At 34.6% G+C, this 12,521-nt stretch overlaps 1 protein-coding gene across 10 annotated transcripts in view; it reads left to right on the forward strand.

Moving 5' to 3' along the window:
* Positions 1-12,521, forward strand: part of LOC145260522 (rab3 GTPase-activating protein non-catalytic subunit-like) — a 173,746-nt gene that overhangs the window by 12,475 nt on the left and 148,750 nt on the right. For all 10 annotated transcript variants that reach the window (XM_080118664.1, XM_080118666.1, XM_080118667.1 and 7 more), the window contains exon 2: positions 2,496-2,675. In XM_080118664.1, the coding sequence (XP_079974790.1) occupies positions 2,496-2,675 (180 nt within the window). The remainder of the gene's footprint in view (positions 1-2,495; positions 2,676-12,521) is intronic.

Below are 12,521 nucleotides of genomic sequence, written 5' to 3' on the forward strand. Positions count from 1 at the left end.
ACCTTACAGATGCTAAACTTCTGACTGACAAACAATATGGATTTAGACATGCCCGCTCCACAGCTGACATCCTCACTGTAATCTCTGAACGTATATACCATTCACTGGACAAAGCGGGGGAGGGCAAAGCGGTAGCTCTAGATATATCTAAGGCTTTTGACAGGGTATGGCACAAGGGTCTCCTCAGGAAAATTAAATCATACGGTATCACTGGTAGAATACTTAACATAATTAGGTCCTTCTTAGATAAGAGAAAAATCCAGGTTGTCCTTGACGGTCGTACGTCTAAACAGTGTGATATAAATGCGGGAGTGCCTCAGGGGTCTATCCTTGGACCTCTATTGTTCCTAATATTTATTAATGACCTCCCCGACAAAACTGCCTCTGAGATGGGTATATATGCTGATGACACTACACTCTATAACAGGCATGACAGGAAAACAAATGAACACATATCTAAAGAAATGGCAAAAACACTAGAGGATGACCTCCAATCTGTAGTAGAATGGGGACATTCAATGCTGCCAAGACTAAACTTGTTTCCTTCAATAATTACAAGAAACCTTCTCTGCCACCAATAGCAATAGCCAGTGACTCTCTGTCCGAGAGTACATCTTTCAAACTGCTTGGCCTAACGTTCACAGGAAACATGAGTTGGAACAATTATATTGAAAACATTGCCAGGGCCGCTGCGAAAAAGGTAGGCTCTCTCTACCGTGCTAGAAAACTACTGACACCTGAAAGTATCCTGTACCTCTATAAGGCCACCATTCGCCCATGTATGGAGTATTGTTGTCACATTTGGGCTGGTGCATCTGCTACTACTCTCTCGCTCCTAGACAAGGTTTAAGAAAGAGTCGCCAATCTGATAGGCCCTGAACTGGCATCTAAGCTTCAGCCTCTGTCCCATCGATGAAACGTTGCATCCCTCTGCCTGTTCTACAAGTACTTTAATGGTGAATGCTCTGACGAACTGCAGACACTTGTACCCCCACGACGTAGACACCCTCGACAAACCCGACAGGCAGCTAAATCCCACCCCCACTCAGTAGAGATCCTTAGATGCAAAAGATCTTTCTACTCCAGTAGTTTCTTCCCCAGAACCGCTAGACTTTGGAATTCCATTCCAAGTTCCTGCTTCCCCAACTGTACTGACATGCAGAAGTTCAAGTGCAACGTGAACCGACATCTTGCTGCCCAAATCCCAACATAGCGCCCCAGTAGTTGCTGCCCCTGATAGTAGCCCCCTACACTAAAGTGGCAATGCGCCTTGTTTGGGGTCAAAAAGTAATAATAAAAAAAAAAGAATGGTACATTTTATTTCTAAATTATAGAAATATTTTATTTTAAAGTGTTGTTGCTAAATTTAAAAAAAGATCGCAGAAAGTGGATATTAACTTCTATTTTACTAAAAAAATATATTAAAATAAACTCTAAAAATATTCTTGTTTGACTGTTGCATTTTACATCTTTTATTTTTACAATTTAAATTAATTCAATGAATATTTTATGTAATGTTTTTTTATTGTCACTTTATTGAACTTGTTTTGAATTACCAGGAAAGTTAGTTTGGATAAAAAAGAATTAATTTTGGATTGTCTTCCCTTTTTGCTAGTCTAACTCTTAAAAATGAAAACAAAAATACCTTTAGCCAGTTAAAGTAAACTTTTGCCTTAATTTTAAACTCGGTATGAAGGTTTGTATAATTAAAAAATATATTTGCATGATTCAGTTTGACATATGTACACAGTGTGATGGTTTCTGTAAGTGAAACCTTGCTAGTAAAGGTTGAAGATTCATATTACATGGAGAGAAATTATATGAAAATGATACAATGCATGTGTAATGTGAGTCTTAAAGATAGACTTAGATGTGTTGACCTTAGAAGAAGATTAAATCTAGACAGCATAAAGAGATGTGTGCAGAACAGGAAACTTTGTTGGTGTGGACACATTGAAAAAAATCAATGAAAATGCATCTGCCATGAGATTAACAAAACTGCTGTCTCGACACCAGCTTAAAGTCTCTTGCTGCCACCATGGGGCCACACCTCCATCTCACCCAGTTGCGTTTTTCTTTCTGTTCCTTGCCATGTTATGCATTTTTCTTTTCTTGTGACACAAGCTAAGATAGTTGCTGCTGCTAATATTTTCACAAGCCAGCTATCCTACAACTGCTGCTGATTTTCTTACACGTGCATATACACGTGAAAATATGAGAAGTGATGAACTTGAGAAAAAGGATAAATAAAGACATGGAAGTCTATCTTTAAAAGTCATCTAATACTGGCGAGCATGTTGCCTTGCTTGGGGTGAAAATGTTAAAAAAAAAAATAAAATAAAAATTAAAAAAAAAATTTTTTTTAGATGTTTCCAAATTTTTTATAGACTGGGTGCCATTCCTGATGCCTATTCAGTCTGTTTTGAAATTATTTGATTTCCAACCTCTGGTTGTCTGACAGTTATTAATTTCTTTTTAATTGATTCTCTCTCCAGATGCTTGGTCAGCCAGTTGGGAGTGGGCCGTGGATTCCCAGTTGCAAGAAGAGGAGGAAGAAGAAAACCATTCTAGAAAGCGATTTCATGAAACTTGGCTACAGAATTCCATAATATCTTTGTCTCCGGCAAATGACCTATTAGCCATTGCAAATGAAGACCGGATTGTCCTTCTTGCCCGTGAGTAATTTCTTTTTTTTTTTTTTTTCTTTTTTTTTTTTTTTTTATAAATAATTTATCTATTTATGATTTATATACATAAAAAATAACTGAAATCAAATTATGCTCTGCCAGTGTTTGCACTAATTTGTATTCATATAAAATAACATTTGACACTGAAGTTAAGAAAAGAAAAATAAGAAAGAAATTGTTTCAAACTGGAAAGTTTAAAAAGAAAGAAAAAAATGTATAAATCGGTATACAAAGCAGAAAGCCAAAAGGAAAAAAAAGTATCATTATGGAAATAGATTGAAGGCAGAGGGATATCTACCTTGTTATTCATTTTCTCAATTCTTCTAAATACTTGAAATTGATTCATCTATAATTTTTTTTATTCAAATTTTTGTGTTACAAGAGGCATATGTGTTTGTATTAAGTTTTTTTTTCAATGTGAACATCTAAATGAAAAGACAGACTTTTCACTCAAGGAGATCTTTGTTTTGATCTGTCGTTTGGATTGTCAGTGTAGCGAAGTTTGCACATTTCTGTTTGAATATTTATTAATATAAATAGCTTTATTTACTATTGAGCACTATTTTATAAACCTGGTAGAAATTCTTTGAAGTTTTATCCCACAAATACATTCTTAATCTGGGCTATATATATATATAACTTTAGTTCCTTCAGCTAAAACCAAAACTTATGAAGAATTTTTGGTAGAATTATTTATTACAAGAAATGGAAGTCCATAACAATTAAACAACTCTGATGTAAGCGTGACACAGAAAATAAATAACGCATGCTATTGTATTAATATATAGATATCATAGAGAAAGCTTGAGGAGCTAACCCTCACACTATTAGAAGTCCTGATACTATTCGCTAAATCACCATATACTATTTTTATTACGAAAATATTTGTATACTAGCAAAAATATGCTCCCTCCAGTTGTATATTTTTGCGAGCCTTTGAAGATGTTATCTTGGTGAATAAACATGTATAACACTGACCTCCAAAGGAGGTAGTAAGGACTGAGAGGGTTGTATCATGATGAACGGACATTACTGCCCTCCACTAAAAATAAGGAATTAATACCTAATGATATGACAACAGAACAGCTCCAACACTACCCACTTCCAAAACAAAAAAGAAGTTAGTCCTGGGAGAATGGTATGAGGAATGGACATACACTATATAGTTCATACCCCCCTCCCTAAAAGAGGAGATAATGCGTGGCAGGAATGTATCATGACAAATGAAAATGTTACATTACCCCTTCTCTCCAAAGGAGGAGGAACAACCTGGAAGAATTTACACTCCCCACATCTATCCATCCACCCACCCAAATTATAGAATGTGGTAATACCCGAAAGGATGGTATCATAATACTACATTAGCGCGTAGAGGAGGAGGCAATGCTTGGTAGGATGGTATTATGAGAATAGAACAGATACTACACTACCCTCTCCAAAATAAAGCAGGTAATACTTGAGAGGATCTTTATCTTTACTAGGAACTTTATCTGTTTGTTTCCTATGGACTTGAAAATGGCCGGGTTGATTTTTTATGAAATTTCACACGAAAATACTTTATGCCTGGTAGTGTTCTTAGATAGATTTTGTGTTGGAATGTCTTCGATAAGTATCAATAATCAAAATAATTCGATGAAAGAAGGAACAGGCGATTTTGGCCAAAGTTAACATCTTGCACAGCCTAAGTGCATTTGAGAAGTTTCGTTATCATACAAGCTGAAAGGCCAAACATATAAAATCAACAGTAGGTTCTTTGATATGCCAGGAGCGCATTCAAAATGAAGGTTTTTGTTTAAAGCACAATTTCACAATGATACTTGACTTTTTCATTTTAAACTTTAATGTAAGCCATCATATATAAAAATAATTGTATAAAATCAATAGTAGGTTCTCTACAGTGCAATTTTGACTACAATATATTGTGAACTTAATCATTGTGAGAGGCATATGAAGCTTCCTCCAGGTGTATCATGATGGGTCCCCACTTAGAGCAGGCAGTCAATTGATTTGATTGAAAAATGGACTATATTATTGATTTCGATGACAAGTGTGGAACATTCGTTGATCATCATTCAATCTCTGGCAACATCGGGTCACCCTGCTAGTCTCTCATAAAAGGATAAGTTAATCCCTGCGAGCATGATATCAAAGCAATGTAAAAAAAATACTATATTACCGCCCCCCCCCCCACCATAAATGAGAACTTGATCTCATTAGAACATATACACTACCCCTTCCCGAAACCAAAGGAGGTTGTAATACTTATGAGGATTAATCTCACCCCCTTATGAAAGGAGGAGGTAATTACTGGGAGAATGGTTTTATGTTAACAGAACTAAGACTACAGTATCCACATACAGTAATAGAATAAATCAAAATTGTTCTTTATTTCTTTTCACCGATTTAAAAATGCCTTGTCATAAAAATATTTTATGGTTCTTTGGTTCACACTTTATTAGACCTTGTGCTTAATTTGTTTAAATTTTTTTTTTTTTTTACAAAGTAGTCACCACTTATCAAGGCCCAAAGGCCACTTGAGAATAAGGGTTAATGAATTTAAAGTGGTAGTTTAGTAATCATTAATGGTGTAGATTAAGTAAGTAGAATTTGGATTATTTAAGGGGACAGCTCAACAAGAACTTATTTATATTGGACTTGAAGGCTCCTATATTGTAATCAACTGGGAAGCAGTCCAGTGGAATACTGTTCTACATGTCGGCAGTTCTAGAAAAGAATCTTTGTTCATGGCATCTGTGCTTAGAATTAGGCACAGATAGTGGGGGAAAAATTGTTGATAATGGATGTAGATAGTAGACTGTTTTTTGTGAAAGTGTGACAAGGGGGAACCATAGATTGGATCTCAAATGGGCACTTGCCATGAAAAAAACAATAAAGCAGAGACACACACAATGTCTCTTGTGTGGGAAAGCGGTTGCAGGGAGAGAAAAGGGCATCGCCTATTAGGTTTCGAAGCCAGTTTTGAACCCTATCAAAGTAAGATAGGGCATGCCAAGCAATTCCTGCCCAGATGTGGCAACAATATTCCATTTAGGACATATTTGGCTCTTATATAGATAGAGAATTGCATCAACAGTCGGATACCTATTGGATCGGTACAATGATCCCAGCGATCTTGGCAACAGATTTGATGTATGTGTTCCATTTCAGATCAGGAGTGACGGTCAGTCCCAGAAGCTTTCCCAAGACATAGTGCTTCCCCAAGACGAGAAACATTCATTTTAATTGGGGCCAGATGGAGGTCAGAGCGATTATGATGAAAAGAGAAGCTTGGTTTTTGATGCATTCAAATTTTTTTTTTCCATTGCACCACATGCTCAAAATCGAGAGAATCAAAAAGATCTTGGTCATTGTTGACCTTTTGAAGTGTTGCCATAGATTGTGGTGTAGTATTTGTTCTCTGCATCCCAGCAACATCAAACATTTTATTAACAAACTATTGTGTGTGTATATATATATATATATATATATATATATATATATATAGTGGAAATGGTAATTAATAAAAACTGAAGAAAGTGCTCGATACTGTTGTAGAGCAAATATGCGTTTTATTTTTTATTACCGTATCTTTCTGTTGTTACATTATTGTTTCAGCTATTCGGCCGTTTTTTTTGCCGTCTGTAGCTTCCTCAGACTTTTACAGAAAAAGTCTGAGGAAGCTACAGACGGCCAAAAAGACAGCCGGGTAGCTGAAACAATAATGTAACTTAACAGAAAGATATGGTAATAAAAAATAAAACATATATATATACATATAAAGAAAATAGGATAATGCAAATTACAAATGTATATCACAGAATATAAACCTTGAAAAAAAAAATACCTATAGTTGTCAATGGATGTTTGCATTTATTCATTTAGATGTACGAATGGAAAAGATGGAAAGGAAGTCTTCATTTGTCCTTTTAGCTTCCCTTTTGACAAAGGGAAGGGAAGACAAAGAATCACTTCTTTTTGAGAAGCATTTTAAACAAAACCCAATTGTGAAACGCAGAATTGATTCATTGGCTCAAATTGTTAGTATGCCATACTTAAAGGGAGTTCAAACCTTATCAAACAAAAATAGTTTTACTTCAATTTTGTCCTAAAATGAATGTAAACATCTTTGTTGTTTCATAAATTAGGACCCTGGGCGATGTCTGGTAATTCTGCTTGTATAGTGTATGTATGTATGTATGGCATAATCGCGTTGACACACCGGTTCTTGTCAGATCACTGAAGTTAAGCAATGTTGAGCCTGGCTAGTACCAGATGGGTGACAATTTGGGAATTCTAGGCACTGTATGTGTTTTCCACTTATCTTGGCATTGTTTCTGGTCGTCCTGAACCTTCACTTGCCAGTGGTATTCAACAATGTAGACTCAGGAGAGATGTGGTTGGAGATTGCACAACTCTTGCCACAAAAAATTTCACGTGCAGGTACCCTTACAGTGGGTATCCATAGTCTGTCAAGACTGAAGGAAGCTTTTTTTTTTTTTTTTTTTTTTTTTTTTGTGTGTGTGTGTGTGTGTGTATATATATAATGCTAGCAGTTCAGTCCGGCTTTGCTCGGGCCCTATCTGCTGTTCATAACTTGCCCTATGTGGGAATACTCTTTATGTAAAATTTCAAATGTTTAGACCAGAAATTGTCAGAGTAATTTGGTTGCAACCGCAGAGGTAATTTTGTTTTTTTTACTGTGACCCCAATTTTGACCCCTTTACATTTATTTTTTTGGGCTCCAATCAAATTATAAAGTTTGATCCATGTCCAATTAACCTACCTTTTAAAATTTCAAATGTTTAGACCCAAAATTGCAGGAAGAGTTTGGTAGAGTTTTCAAAGGTCAAATCGTTTGAACTTTGACCCCTTGGTATCCAAATTTCTGACCGAAAACCAACTAAAAAGATCTTCCCAAATATCGATACTCCTTATGTCAAATCTTGAGTCTGTAGACTTAAAATTGACAGAGTAGTTTGGTAGGGAAATGTACATACACACAGACAATTTCACTTTTCTAGCTATACTAGCATGGGTGCCCAGCATTGCTCAGGTGTTTGGAGGTGTGTGTTGAGGAAAAAAAAAAAAGTAGGAAGTAGGAAGGCAGGCGCGAACCCGTATCACAAAGGAGGAAAAGAATGGGAAAAAAACGTGACGTCTTTGCTGTTATGACCATCGCCAAACCGAAAGTGACATAGGTTTAAATTAAGGCTAGACAATCGAAAAGAGGGGATGACTTTCGAAAATATCGTTGAAAAAAGCAACCCCTCTCTGTAGAAAAGTGCCCAGTTGAGGGTGAAGAAATTAATGTTTTTAGCCAACTTTTTCTGTATTTGTTGTCTGAAGGGTCGAACTTTAAAACGATACTGATCTTGTGAAAATCTATCGCCTCTGTTGAAAGTTTTAGGCAGACATGCAAACATACATACATTTATATATTGGTAGCTCAAATTTTCGACCCAAACCATTAAAAAGCTTTCCCTATCTCTGAATACCCTTTATGTAAAATTTCAAATGTTTAGACCAGAAATTGTATGAGTAATTTGGTAGAGACCGCAGAGGTCAATTTTTTAAAACTTTGATCCCTATTATGACCCCTTAACATTTATTGTTTTGGGCTCAAATCAAGTTATTAAGTTAGGAACCTATATCTAAAATTTCAATTGTGCATACCCAAAATTGTTGGAGGAGTTTGGTAGAGTTCTCAAAGGTCAAATCATTGAACTTTGACCCCTTAACAGCCAAATTTCTGGCCAAAAACGGATTACAAAGATTTTCCCAAATCTCAGTACTCTGTATATCAAATTTTGAGTCTGTAGACTGAAAATTGACAGTTAGTGTAGAGAAATGTATACACACACACACACACACTTTCACTTATATATATATATATATATTATACATACTAGAAGAATATATGTATGGATAAAATTAATTCTCAGAACAGTTTTGCACCAATTCTATATCTTTTTAACAAGATTGAAATCAAAATATAGCAATATTAAACTTAACTAGAATTTTTATTCTAATTTTGATAAAAATCCATTACATGATTTTGATTCTAAATATGTCTTGAATTAAAGGCGTTTTAAGAAGAAATTCAAGTTCAGGGAATCTTGCTTAATTGCTATCTAATGACTATGGATCAAATTTTATGCACATCTGAAATATTTGAATTTTCAAATTGGATGTTGTGCTCATATTGTATCCATCTAAATTACTCTAAAGAAACTGAACTTTGGTAAATATTACTTAATTTATTTCTAATCATTATTGCTAAAATTTCATAAAAATCAGAAGTATCTGAATTTTCATGAAGAGCTTTCACTCACTTTGCATTAAACTAAATATAGCCTATTTTGAACCCTTTATGCCTTGCAGTTGTGTTCCAAAATTTATAATCACTTAATTAGTTTAGAAATGAATCTTACATATACAAAGATATAAACATATGGAGATACCTAACTATATAAAGATAGATATAAATTATTAGATTTCTTGAGTCAGAATCAGTTCTTTGGAAATTTTGGGAGTCTGAGTCAAGTGTTTAAGTTACTGATTTTGGTGTCCTGCTTCTGTTAGAGTTCTGCTAGTTTGATGAATCTGTTGAATTGAGAAGCTGATTTTATGAGTAACTAGCAGTTGATCCTAGCTTTGCTCAGACCCTATGTACTGTTTATAACTTTATATGTGCATATATATATTAAAAAGTTTGACTCATGTCCAGGTAACCTACATCTAAAATTTCAAGTGTTTATACCCAAAATTGACGGAAGAGTTTGGTAGACTCTGCAAAGGTCAACTCTTTCAACTTTAACCTCTTGGCAGCCAAATTTTCGCCCCCAAACTGATTAAAAGCTTGCTACATGTCTGAATACCCTTTATATAAAATTTCAAATGTTTGGGCTCAAAATTGGCTGAATAGTTTGCTAGAGACCGCAAAGGTCAAATCTTTTTAACTTTGATCCCTTGGCAGCCAAATTTTCAGCTAAAAACTGATTAAAAAGCTTGCCCTATGTCTGCATACACTTAATGTAAAATTTCAAATGTTTAGACCAAAAATTGGTTGAGTAATTTGGTAGAGACCGCACAGATCAAATTTTTTGAACTTTGACCCCAATTTTGACCCCTTAACATTTATTGTTTTAGGCTCAAATCAAATTAAAAAATTTGATCCATGTCCAAGTAACCTACATCTAAAATTTCAAGTGTTTAAACTAAAAATTGGCAGAGGAGTTTGATAGTTTTCAAAAGTCAAATTGTTGAACTTTGACCCTTAGCCAAATTTCTGGCCAAAAAACGATTAAAAAGATTTTCCCAAATCTCAATAGCCCTTCTGTCAAATCTTGAGCTTGTAGACTGAAAATTGACAGAGTAGTTTGGTAGGGAAATGTACACAAAAACACAGACAATTTCACTTTTATAGATTATGATCCAATCACTTGTTTTATTTTTATTTTCCTGTGGGTGGATGTCGCCATTTATCAAGACTTGAAAGCCACTTGAGGATAAGTGTTAATGAGTGTCAGTTGGCTGGTGAGACAATATTGTGATTATTGGTAATGGTGGATCTTGGGTAGTGTTTGTTTAAGAGGACAACTCAACAGTAACTTTTTCATGGTACACTTGAAAAAGACCATGTTATAGTCAGCTGGGAAACAACCCTGCGGTATTGTGTTCCACAGATGGGCAGTTCTAGTAAAACAATTTTGCTCATGAAATTTGTTTAGTTTTAGGCATAAATAGATGATAAATAAGTGAAATTGTTGGCAGTTGTAGCTAGACGAGTGTCTGCTGCAAATGTTCTATGGGGTGGGGAGAGTCATAGATAGAAGCTCGGTCGAGAACCTGTTATGAAAATAACGATAGCGCAGATATAGTGCAGAGGAGTTATCAGATAAAGGTAGTGATAGAACGGGGAGTTTCATAGAAGGATACAACTATTTTGTTAGCTTTTAATAATGGGGAAGGGCACTATTTTTCTCCTCCTCCTCTCCAGTTTAATGCCTGTGGCATGTGTTGGACAACTTTTAAAAATTGACTTCTAAAGAAACATATGTCTGACCAGGTCTTTGTCCGTCTTTCTCTCAAATCCTTTATCACTTCCTTCCATGTTTTCTTTGGTTTTGTCCTGCCAACTGATGCCACTATTTCAACTGCTCTTCATGTAACTCAACAACTCTCATCCATTCTTTCAATGTGACCATACCATTGAAGTCTCTTGTTCCGTACACATCGTCCTATATTATTCAGACTTAATCTTCTGAGGTAATCAGATTTAAGTCTGTCTTGAAAACTCACACTGCACATTCATTATGTCATTTGCATACCATTTCTCTTCATGCAGCACATATCCTCAACCCTCACTGATCAGGTTTGGTACATAATCAAGCTGTGCACACGTTTCATAGATTTTTCTTTAGGTTGACAGCAGTAAGACTTTTGCTTGTAGTATAACACTAAAAGTTCCCTAGACTTACTCCATCTATTTTTCACTCCTATCACACCAGCACCTGTTCCTCCCTATGCTCCAATGGTATCACTAAGATAGCAAAACTTTTATAGATTCACCGTCCAGATATGTTTTCTCCTTATCAGAGTTCTCTCCCATCTCCATTATCTTGCATTTCTTTCACACAAACTGGTTATCGTTTGTATATAAAGTTTTAATGAACAATAAGAAAACGGCTAATTTTAAAATGAAAACTATCATCACTTTATTTTTATCTCTAAATGCAGAAAAACTTATAGAAACAACAAAAGTTTCAGAGAAATAAAATGGTTCTTATCCATGTTTCACCCTATATTAAAAACAAAAATGAAGAAAAACCCATGATGAAACAAAAATATCATATTCCAAAAATCATATTAATTGATCAAGTAGTTTTATTTTTATAAAGAAATTCATTTTTAAGTGATTTATGGGAATTCGTAGGCATTACAACATAAATCTCACAAACTTGAATTGTTGAGTTATCTCCATTTGTTTTTCTTTTAGATTGTTTTCAAAATGGACAAGACAGACACTTTTCGGCTACTAATAAATTTTGATTTACTTATTTAAAGATAAAACTACTTGATCCATTTACATAATTTTTGGAATAAGATATTTTAATTTCGCCATGGATACATACATCATATATTTTTTTTTTTTTTTTTTTTTTTTTATAAATATAGGCGAAATTCTGGACAAGAACCAATAAAAGACAGAAGGTTATTGTTGTACATTTGTCTTTTTATACTGACTCATATGGCTTTGTCAGGTTCATGAAAATGAATTCACCCACTCCTCTTTCTCTTGGGTTTTATGCTTTTCTCTTCTCCTGCCTTACTTTCTCCATTTCCTGATTTGCTTCAGTTTATCATAATGTCATCTTCATAAAAGAAAACACCTGTTGCCACTTTTTTTTTCCCCCCAGTAAAAATCAATTTATCCCCTCCTCCCCCCACTTCCTATTTAAACCATGCTTTATTATTTTTAACTACCTGAATCCATTTCAATGTTATATCTGGACTAGAGATCTGTATATCCAGATTCTATCAGAATATTGATCTTTCTTCATGCTGCTATTATGAAGATTGCATATAAAGTATGAAAAAGTTTGACTAAATGAAATTTAAAAAAAAATTCTAACAAAAAAAATGAAATGGTTAGTATGTGGAATGATTGATAAAGATGAGAACAAACTATTATTTTATTATTGAAATCCTTTCAGATGAGTAATTTGTATATTTACTTATGAAGGCCAGAGGAATAATTGGCCGAAACGTTGTGAAACAACAACTATAAAGATGAGGATAACAGTTCGCAAATATGTCGAACAAACTAGACAA

Source organism: Euprymna scolopes, chromosome 36, assembly GCF_053919585.1.
Source record: "Euprymna scolopes isolate OS-2025 chromosome 36, ASM5391958v1, whole genome shotgun sequence".
Classification (NCBI taxonomy): Eukaryota; Metazoa; Mollusca; class Cephalopoda; order Sepiida; family Sepiolidae; genus Euprymna; species Euprymna scolopes.